The 11641-nt window shown below is 40.6% G+C and overlaps 1 protein-coding gene across 1 annotated transcript; it reads right to left on the reverse strand.

Annotated features, from left to right (window-relative positions):
* Window positions 1-1630: 1630 nt before the first annotated feature.
* LOC117267512 (protein yippee-like 5) lies at window positions 1631-7532 on the reverse strand. Its single transcript, XM_033643474.2, has 3 exons — window positions 7370-7532; window positions 4012-4183; window positions 1631-3891 (listed from the first exon to the last, which is right to left on the reverse strand). The coding sequence occupies exons 2-3, from the start codon at window positions 4150-4152 to the stop codon at window positions 3667-3669; spliced, it is 366 nt and encodes a 121-aa protein (XP_033499365.1). The 5' UTR covers window positions 4153-4183; window positions 7370-7532; the 3' UTR covers window positions 1631-3666.
* Window positions 7533-11641: the final 4109 nt, after the last annotated feature.

Raw genomic sequence — 11641 nt, forward strand, 5'->3', positions numbered from 1 at the left:
GATTTATTTAGCTGCACATAATTCAGCAGGCTTTTCTGCCTCAGAGAGTAATATCACTGACATGCATTTCCAGACTGCAGTGAAGCTCCACTGATCCTGCCAAGTAGGCGGACGTCAGAGGCAGGCGAGGGACTCAGCATCATGCATCCAAGGGAAAACGTCATCAGAGATCATCCCGTCTCTCAGTACCCTGCTGCCACCTAGAGGCTTAGAGATCCTTTTATGGACATGAACATGGAAATAAAACACTTTCCAAATTTGTCCTGAGCACCAGGTGCCGCATTTGAAATCTAAAATACAAAACATGCAGAGAAACAGTGAAAAAAGAGAAGAAAAATATTATTTGAGTCATTATAGTCACATTGATATTCTCTGACTTTAGTGCACTTGCAGACAAAACTTTGTGATCCAAAAGTGGGTTGCGGGTCCATTGTGAATGAACCGCTAATGCATCAATTTTGTAAAATCGCATTTTATCTTACTATATGATGACAAACCTCTGTGTGTGGGTGTGGGTGTGTATGTGTGTGTCTGTTCCATGTTTTTCTCCTCACTGACTCGGTCAATCCATATGAAATTTGGCACAGTGGTAGAGGGTCATGGGAGGATGGAAATGAAGCAATATTACATCAATTGGCCAAAGGGGGTTGCTATAGCAACCGATTGAAATTGCAAACTTTGAATAGGCATATCTCATGCCCCGTATGTCGTAGAGACATGAAACTTTGCACAGAGATGCCTCTCCTCATGAGGAACAAATTTGCCTCAGGAACCCATAACTTCCGGTTATATAGATTTTCCACCATTTCAAATTTTTTGAAAAACACTTAAAATCGATCTCTTCCAAGGAAGTTTGACCGTTCTGCATGAAACTCGGTGAACATAATCTAGGGACCAATATCTAAAGTTCCCTCTTGGCAAAAGTTGGAAAACTTACTAAAACTGAGCTTCTATAAGGCAATGAATATTGCGGAGGGCGTGGCTCATCACATAAAGGTGTATAACATCTCAAGGGTTTCACCGATCACCACGCAACTTTGTAGGCATATGACCACACATAATCTGAGGGAACCCCTCCATTATTGACCTGATCAGACAAAATGGGGGCGCTAGAGAGCTAATTTCTTATCTAGGCCTAACCGCCATATTGATTTTTACTGAACTTGGTAGATATGTAGAACAGGACGCCTCAAGGTGACTGGAGAAATTTAACTCTATTTGGCAACTGGGTGGCGCTATAACAACAGAAAAATGCTTAAAAATGGCTAAAATGCGACCGATCGCTGTGGCTCCCCCTGTGGCCGAATGTTTTTGTTTTGTTTTTCTCTAATTTTTGATATGACTAAGTCATGGTATGGTATGTTGTACTCAATGGGTATGGACTAGTTTTTAATTAATTAATTTCTGGCACAGAGCTTTTATTTTGAAGTGCCGTTTCCTGCTGTAGAGTGACTGACTAACAAACAGCTACATAACAGAGACAGCAAACTAGCTTGACACATGGCCAAACATAAGTTTAACGCTGAATATATTAAACTGTGTGGACCTTGAACTAATGGCTAAGGAGAAATCTGGACCAGTTGGGAACCACTGCTCTAAGCTACAAAACAAGCACAAACAAGACACTGAATTTGAACCCAGCAAGACTATGTTTATTTAGAAATCACATCAGAGAAAAACTATAGCCATACAAGAAGAAAACTGTTTTTTTCAAACTTCCAATAGAGAAAAATATACAATAAGATAAATGCATCAGCCCATAAAATAATAATAATCATATAGAGTAAAGCAAATAAAACAATGGCCTGTCAATAAAATGGTAAAAGTGAACAACAAAACGATAACAATATTCTGTCACGGCCATTGACGGTTACACTGCATTGACTCGGGGATATGGATGGTGTCAGTGTCCTGTTCTTTTTTTAATGTTTTATTTTTTTGTAGAAATGACACTGCCTTGCATGACCTTTTAAAGGCGGGCAAAAACATTAACAGCGTCGCTAGTGAAGGCTGGACCAATCTGGTAACGCCTGCAGGCATGCACACTCTGAAATGGCACAATGTTACACCAGGGCATGATGCTGTGCTATAACCCACTCCAAAAATAACCTCAAATGTCATGGAGATTTAGATTTTTTTTTTTTTTTGCATCTGACATTTTGATTGAAATCTTCACAGGACACTGATGATATAAAATGCAGGCTCTGGCATAGTCAGAGGACAAAGGCTCAACTTTAAAGATTAGAACTCCATTAAAGCTTGCTTGGCTTTGTGTTGTAAGAAACAAGTCATCTTATGACCAAATGTGCCCAAAGCTCAGGATTATAAGAAGAGGATGGGTCACTATCCTGAAAGTAATCGACTCCAGGAGACGGCAGGCGGAGTTAACCGTCATATAAATGGATTAAATCAAACTCTTGATTTAAACATATTTTCAGTGTTGTTTTTAAGATTGTAACATATTATTTTTCAAGAGGTCGTCTATAAACTCGTCTCACATTGCCTCCCACTGCCGGCTACTTTCAAACTCTTGCATGACCCATCCTCTGACAATCCTGTCCTTAAACTGGCAGGCAGCCAGAGAATGTCTCCATCACATCTCAGACACATTCCCCCTCTCCGTCACACTGAAGACACATGGCTGGAAGGTACATGTTCCTCATAAGTCACCGAAGTGACACGTTGCTCTCCAAGCAGCGTGCCACACACGCACAGAATCCATGGTAACGGATGGGAGAGCGGTGGAACTGAATTAAATCGCATTGTACAATTGTCAGGAGGTCACATCCACACCGTGAACTGCAAGAATGGCACACTTAAAGCCATTTTGTGTACATTTCAAGAACATCAATCAAAAAATAAACGCACGTCAAGTCAGCAAGATCGAAATAAAGCTCCTATCATGATCAAACACTACAATGAGTACTTAAATATGACATCAATCTGTGCAGTCCTTTCGGTATCATTTGGACGTGAACATAGATTTCAAACACTATTACATTCATTACACTACCAGCTAATAAAAGGTAACTGATATAGAAAAAACAACTATCATGATCTTAATTGCATTCAGTGCACACCAGTGACAAATACATTGAGACAGAGGTCACAACACAGAAGCACAAGCCCCACAGAAGCAGTATGTACAGTGACACCTCCATTGCTGGCTGCTTTGCCCGTGTCTGCATGATGAACATACTCAGCTCGACTGCCTCCTGATATCTAAATAAACAAAACAACTAGTTGATATTTCTGTGTAACTGATCATGCATGTGTTTTAATTACTACATGACAAAGTGTGGAGCATGCCTTGTGAGGTGGTGACAATTCTGTGTGACCGTGCATGAACACTTAAACAAAGTGAAGTTACAACTCCCTGTCTGTGTCTCCAGCTGTTTTGGGGTGGTGCCTTGTGACACATAAATCGGGAAGTATTTTTGGAGAAGCCTATTCAGCAATTGTAGAGCCAGCAAACCAATCGTCTAATCAGCAGAGGTCTATAGGCCAGAGAGAGGGAAGGGGTGTGTGGGGAGGTGAAGCCAGAACTTCACTGACCACTAAGTCTGCAGGTGGTGCTGCGCAGCGCAGAGGCAAGGGGATAAAGGAGAGGGATAAGAGGACACGGGAGTGTGCCTTCCTCACTCAAGTTAATCCAAGGTTACGGGCTCATGAGTTGTCTGAGGGGACGTGCTCCTCAAAGCCCTCACTCTCCCTAACCAGCGCCCTCTCCAGGATGACACGTCCCTCCTTGTACCGCTGACTGTCCTCTGTGGCAAACTCATAGATCCAACCCAGCTTGCTGTTGCAGTTCTTGCAGCTGACGTCTCTCACCATGTGTCTGCCGGTGAGCATCACTCTGTCCTGCACCTCGCTGTACTGGAGGTTCACCACCTGTGGAGTTGAGATACATGCATACACATGTTGAAGCAGGGAACTAGCGACTGGATCTTTGTATACCCTGTTTGATTCAGAAGTAAACTTCACAGGCAGTTATCACGAATGTCTCCGTACCTTGTTGAAGAGGAAAGCTCTGCCTGTGGCCCCTGTGAAGCGTGTTGAGATGAGCTCAGATCTGTTGGTCAGGATGGTGTCACAGTTGGCGCAGGAGAAGAGGCGAGTGCCGCCAATGTGGTCCAGGAAGATGCGTCCCATCGTTAAATCTCTGGGGGTGACTGAACCAAGGCTGAAATAAGAGAGGGAAAAAGAGCTAACTATTTAATGTTGAAGAGTTAAATGAAAATATGACTGGTTTAGGCAGTGACACCATTCAGTATAACACCCTGACCGATGTGACAATGTATAACATGAGTCAACTCTAAGAAGTTATTCCATACCATTTGTAACGTGGTAGCATCTCCTTTAACATAGCTGAGCGTGTGAGGCTATTATGGGCAATGTAATAAATCAATGAGCAGTTTGTGACTGTTTTATGGTCACACTGGATTTTAAGTCCATGAAGACTCTCAGTTATCCAGGCTATGGTGTATATAGACGTGCTTGTGCTAAGTCAAAGGCAACTGAGCATGCTTTAAGTAACCACACTGAACTCAAGACCAAGTGCAGTTATTTTGGTTTCTATTTAGTTTTGCTTTTATTCCTCTACTCTCTCTCACGCTCCCTTTTCTCCTCTCTGTCTTTTTCCTTTCTCTGGTTTATTTTCGAACAATGTTGTGAGGCTTTTATTTGTGTTTTGGGAGAGTAAATAAATAGAGAGTGCCCCTGAGGCCATGTTAACCCAGAAACGAACTGCATCTTGTTATGTGCCACCCCATGACTTGACTGCTTTGGAAGTGTGTGTGTTGTTGGGGTGTGAGAAAGGTAATTTCATTCAGCTGGTCGGGTGTGACCAAGATTCTACCAACTCAATGTATCATGCGCACTGGCCTTAAATGAACTTACAGAAGTTAAATGCCTGAATCAGTCACAAGAGAGGCATTTTGAATGAGACATGAACCATCTGAAAGAATGCAAAGCAAGTCCAGCTTGCATTTGACTTGACGGTACAATGTGTAGGATTTAGTGGCATCTAGTGATGCAGTCACAGACCTGACACTTCTTACGTGTGCTACGCGCAAAGGAGAGCTGCGCTGGCTGACAAGAAAACACAAATGGCCCTATCTAGAGCCAGTGTGTGGTTTGTCCGCTCTGTACTCCTGTTAAAACAACACGGCAGACTACGTGGAAGAGGACCGGCTTCATATGTAGATATAGACGGCTCATTCTAAGGTAATGAAAACACAACGATTCTTAGTTTCAGGTGATTATACACTCATGAAAACATAGACCATAAACCCTGAGGCATGTACTAAGGGCCACAGTGACCACTAATTTTTGCTCAGGTTATTCCTCTGAAACTTAAGATCCAGACATCCGCTAAGTAAAATAATTTATCTGGTTGAAACACACAGTTAAAATGACCAAGATCTAAAAAGTGTATAGGAATAATGTGGCTTAAAACTGGATTAAAAGATGTTTATCACAGATGACAATCCTGCAGCACACAGTAAGGGGGTACAACACTATTGACAGGTGACGGTGACCAAATGACACGGGCCATGTTCTTGATTAAATTTACAGATTTATCTGGGTTCTAACATTGTTTAAAACGTTTTGGATAAAATGATGAAAGCATTACTTAACCAGGTACAAGCTCAGGGGCTTAAAATGTAAGGGGGATCCTGTAAAAGGGTTTGTTTTTGGGGAGTTTTTCCTTATCCACTGTGACGGTCCAAGGACAGAGGGATGTCGTATGCTGTAAAGCCCTCTGAGGCAAATTGTGATTTGTGATAGAGCTGCAACTAATGATTACTGTCATTGTCGACTAATCTGTCGATTATTTCTCAGATTAGTCGCCTAATCATTTCATCGAAAAATGTGTGAAAATGTTGAAAAATGTCGGTCTGTCTCTCCCAAACCCCAAAATTATGTCATCTAGTGTCTTGTTTCGTACTCACGCCAAAGGGTTTTAGTTCACCATCATGGGAGAGTGTGTAAAGCTGCCAATATTTGAACGTAAGAAGCTGCAACAAGAGTATTTTGGGGTACTTATATCGTACTTTTCTATGAAAAATGACTCAAACCGATTAGTCAACTACTAAAGTAGTCACTGATTATTTTAATAGTCGATTATTTATTGATTTATCGACTAATCTTTGCAGCCCTAATTTGTGATATTGGGCTTTATAAAGAAAATTGAATTAAAACTGAATTGAAGTAACCCCTGGTCTTCACCCGCAAAAAGTTAGTTAAAATATTCTGACCCATAAGAGATTCAAAGAGACAAAAAATAATAATAATAAAAAAGAAAAACACAAAAATATGCATGACTACAAGCTACATCCTGCAGAGTAGACCTTTAACACATCCAGTTAAATTTTTATGATTATTTGTAATAATAACAAACAACATGGTCTCACTTTTTAATTTTTTTTTCATTTCATGACAGACATTGCTGCTTGTTATTTATTTTTATGGGGGGTTTTTTTCATCATTTTTGGTGATTGCTATCATACATTACAGATCTTCCTAGCTCACTGAATGTGAATTCAATGCATTGCAGTAAAAGAACTTAATGGTCTGTTAAAATTCCCTGAATAAACAATGACTGACGATGATTTAAATGATTGTTTTTTTCAATTATTTTGCAGAAAATGTACTATATTGTGCAAAATATCTATCATCGTAATATAAAAATAAGTGACACTTTGATAGCAGATTTAATCCATATAATTCACCCCAAAATATCTCTCTCCTGAGTTGAATAAATGTCCTCATGACTGTTTTTTTTTGGTTGTTGTTTTTGTTTTGTTTTTTTACCTTTGCCAAGGGTCTGTGAACACTGCAGCAAAATGCCAGGCAGTGACTACCTTTAAAACGCTGCACTTTTCATGCAATTTTATAGTTGACAGTCTCAAAAGAGAGACTTTTAAGAGCTCCAATGAGTATTTTCTGACCCCCATTTTAGGTGTTTTTGAAACCTCCTCTTGCCGTAGTAACTCCCTGTTGAGCTGTATACTGATTTCAACAAGTACTTTTTGTTCCTGCCTGGCTTGTCATGAAGACTGTTGACTGTAGATGGCAGCTGAGCTTTGAATGGGGCTAAAAATAAAACCCATCATGAATAATAACAACATAACCTCTCTTCAAAAGACAAGCACTTTTGTCAAACTGACAAAAGGGATCACATGTGCTGGTCTCCACAGAGGTTTTGGACATGTTGGCTGAGTGGTCTCGTGCAGATTTATCAAGTGAAAAGAAGCTAACGTTAGATTAGCCGTCCAGCTAACCGCGATAACGACGACAAAGTAGGAACAAGACGGACAACAACAAAACGTTTATCTCCGCTCCGCTACAAATGACGATGTCCTACCTTTTTTAATTTGTTTCAGCGGCACAAAATGTCCCCACCAGCGATGATGTCACCGTTGTTTTAACTGTGTTTTAGACGCACATCTGTTGTTTTTACCGTCGTCGTCGTCGTCTCGGCTTTGTTGTTCTTTTTCAGCTGTTCCTGTCTGCGCTGTGCTCCAAGCTAGTATCAACATCCGCTCGTGACGTAGCAGCCTGTGCTGGCGCGGCACGCGGGTGCTCCACGAGGTGTCAGCAGAGCGGAGGGAAGCCGTCAAGGTGAGAGTTGTAGTTTTGGATTTTGCAGGCCACAAAGTGGTACTATTTTAGTTTACTTAAACTAAAGTAGCAGTACCACCGTAGAAAAATATTCTCTTTCAGGGAAAAGTCATGTATTCGACATTTTACTGAGCCTAAGTAAAAGTACAAGTATTAGCGTTAAACTATTAAAGGGATAGTTCACCCCAGAATCAAAAATACATATTTTTACTGTCACCCGTAGCTCTGTTTATTAGTCTAGATTGTTTTGGTGTTAGGTGCTGAGTGTTGGAGATGTCACCCGTAGAGATGTCTGCTTTCTCTCTAATATAATGGAACTAGATGGCACTCGGCTTGTGGTGCTCAAAGCGCCAAAGAAATATGTTTGAAAAACTCAACAGCAATGTCCCTTTTCAGAAACTACAACCCACTCACTCTGGATAATTCACAGACCTTGTTGTTAGTAGTTTCATGTAGGAACTATTGTCCTTCTACAGAACTACACCCACTTAACGTATCACCGAGCAGAAGGAAGAGTGCATCTACTCAAGGATGAGAGGCTCATGCTCGTGACAGCAGATGTAATCGCTTCAAACTAACTGTTGAACAGAGGCTAAAGATCAGTTTATACAAAAGTGGCAAAGTGAGCTCAGAAGTATGACATCATGTGATATATCTGTCCAAATTAAACAAGAGTTTAAACTGGAGAAGTATCTGTTGCATGAAAACCAAAAGTACAGACAATCTATTTGTAATTGTAAGGATCTCCAACCTCTGTGGTGATAATCCCGTGGGAGATGAGTATCATATTTTTTGACCGAATGTAAGCTTAATGACTTACAGAGAAAGGCATTTGCCAAAGTGTTATTTAAACCATCAATCTATGTTTAAATTCATTTTGTTATTACAATCTGATGAGCCAAAAGTAATTTGTAAACTAGGGGCTTTTTTGAAGAATGTCCTTCCTTTATTTAAGTAACATCAGTTTTGCCTTCGCCACACCATGCCATTTTTTTGTTATTGTATGAAATGTTTGTACTCCATGCCATGTGATATGGCTAAGAATCAAATAAATGAAATGAAAAGCATTAATTGGGTCTTCATTAGCTGAGCTGTAACCAGAGACCATTGATGAACCAAGACCACCCACTTCCATCCATTTGTTGTATCTCTGTCAATTTGGTTTCGCCACTGCCCCGCTTCTGTAGGAGACTAACGACAGTCCTGAGTCTATCTATTCTAACCATAGACTGTATAAAGATGGACGACAAGACAGCTCTTTACAAGTGAAGCCAAAACATCTCCATCTCCCCCTGGTGGCTGGCTGCAGTACAGGTCACAAACCCCACACCCTCCATGTCAGTAAATGGGACATGAGCTGAACAAAAAACTCAAAGTACACATTGAATTAATTTTTTCCCAAAGATGGTTTCTGTCATTTACGGTAGTTCTTAACACCCTGACGTTTGTTCAAGTGTTCGTTTTTCTGGTAAGTTTGGTTTTAATCCGTTATTTAATGTTTTAAAACAGGGATTTGACGCCATGATTGACAGCTGTGTGAGCCAGTCAGTGTGCTCGCATTCAGTGGCACTGCTTGCAATTGGTTGGATGGGTGTTTGTGCAGGAGCCCCGCCACTGCAGAGATCGCTACTGTGCAGACTCTGGCTCCAAATGACGTCACCCACGCAAGATGGCAGCAGCTGTAGCGGGGTAAGTGAATATGTATCATCCATCTTTATATACAGTCTGTGTTTTCAATGGGAAAAGTGAACATGAGTACAGATTATGACCAGTTATTTTGCCCCATAGTCACCAAAGTAAATATTGGACCCAGTTTCTACTAGCCACATATCTTCCAAACATTCTGACACTAGAATGGCATTTTTCCGAAAGACAAATCAGGAGGAAATTAAGTTTGTTCGGGACATGTCTCTGTCTCAGCAGCACACTCTCGTGAGATCTCGCAATTTTAATCCTTTTAGACCTAAGTGCAGCCTTCGACACGGTTGATCATGCCATTTTAATTGACCGTATGGAAACCTGGGTTGGCATCAAGGACACTGCACTTAGCTGGTTTTATACCTACCTTTTAGATAGAACTTTTGCGGTCACCATAGGTAATTACACATCCTCGAAATCTCAGATTACCTGTGGTGTACCGCAAGGCTCAATTTTAGGTCCAATTTTATTTTCTATTTATATGCTTCCGCTCGGTCAGATTATCCGCCGCCACAACGTGTCTTTCCATTGCTATGTGGACGACACACAGATATACCTCCCGCTGAGACCGGATGACCCGAGAAGCCTAGCTGCTGTGTTAGATTGTCTCAAGGATATCAACTGTTGGATGGCCCAAAACTTTCTTCAACTCAATACCTCCAAATCCGAAATCATACTGTTCACTCCGCCAACCTCCACCAGTCCAATTGAAAATAGCCTTGGTCCCCTGTCCGTTAACGTCAAATCCGCAGCCAGAAACTTAGGAGTAATATTCGATTCAGACCTCAACTTCCAGCCTCATATCAATAAAGTTGTCCAGTCCTGCTTCCATCAGTTAAGAACAATCTCCAAAATCAAACCCATGCTCCCACATTCTGACTTAGAAAAAATAATCCACGCATTCATCTTCTCCAGACTCGATTACTGTAACTCACTCCTCTCTGGCATAAACCATAAATCACTCTCCCGCCTCCAACTGGTTCAGAACGCAGCAGCTAGGCTTCTTACTGGTTTTAACAGACGACATCACATCACCCCAATCCTGGCTTCCCTCCATCGGCTCCCTGTGCGTTTTAGAATTGATTTTAAGATTTTACTGATCACTTTTAAAGCCCGTCTGGGTCTGGCCCCAAGTTACATATCAGAAATGTTGACCCCATATGAGCCAGTACGCAGCCTAAGATCCTCAGGCGGGGCCCTCCTGGCCGTTCCAAAGTCGAGACTTAAAACTAGAGGCGACCGCACTTTTTCCACCAGGGCCCCTAGACTTTGGAATGACCTGCCTGAGGAGATAAAGCTTGCAGAATCGGTAACATCTTTTAAATCTCTTCTTAAAACCCATTTTTATAGACTTGCCTTCATGTGATGTCATCTTTTTTATCTTTTTATTTATTCTTTTTGTTTACTCTTTATTTATTTTATTCTATTCCTTTTAATTGTTTATTCTTTGTTATGCTATTGTCATTATGCAATGTTGTCTTTTTATCCTTCTATTCGTTTGTTTCTAGTATTTACAAATAATAGTTTTATTGCCTTTATTGTTCTTATCTCTTTTAACATTCTGTCTTTTCATTCTGTCTGTGTTTTGCTTAGTTTACTTCAATTTGAGCTTAATTTTGTCCTGCTTTTGCTTGCCCACACTGTTTTGACTCTCTTGCTAAAGATATTCCTGCGTTTGCTTTGTTTGTCAAAGCACTTTGTAAACTCTTGTTTTGAAAGGTGCTATATAAATAAAGTTATTATTATTATTATTATTATTATTATTATTGTCTGGCGAAACAGAATCTCTTTTCTCTTTTGGTGCTGAACCGTCAGTCCAGTTTCACTGCAGTGCTGCCGATGTTGCTTTCCAACTGAATACACAGAAATTTGAATAGACTTATATATGTGAAACTATGATTCAAAAGTGAACACCGAAATAAAACTTGTGTTTCTTTAGTTTATAAAACTATTATTGTTATTATTTAACTGTTTTTGGAGGGGGAAAGAGAACGTTATTAGACTGATATGATCTTGTCCTGGGTTGATATCAGATATTAAGTTAACAGATAAAAGACAAGCAGCAAAATTAGGAGTAAACATTAAATCTGTACTGTATGTAGTGTTGTATTGTTTTGAATCTGCTTTCATCCATCCACACACAACACTTCCAAACAAGGTGGGGGGATAAGCAGGAGAGTAGACTGCACCTGCTTAGGGGACCAGTTTGCTGTAACTTAAGCTAGCTCAGTGGTGCTAGGTGAGCTAGCAGTAGATGCACGCTTCCCTCTGTGCAGCGATTCAGTTGCGGGGTGTAGAGAGGAAATAGTTCCTACAT

The sequence above is a fragment of the Epinephelus lanceolatus genome, chromosome 15 (genome assembly GCF_041903045.1).
Source record: "Epinephelus lanceolatus isolate andai-2023 chromosome 15, ASM4190304v1, whole genome shotgun sequence".
Taxonomy (NCBI): Eukaryota; Metazoa; Chordata; class Actinopteri; order Perciformes; family Serranidae; genus Epinephelus; species Epinephelus lanceolatus.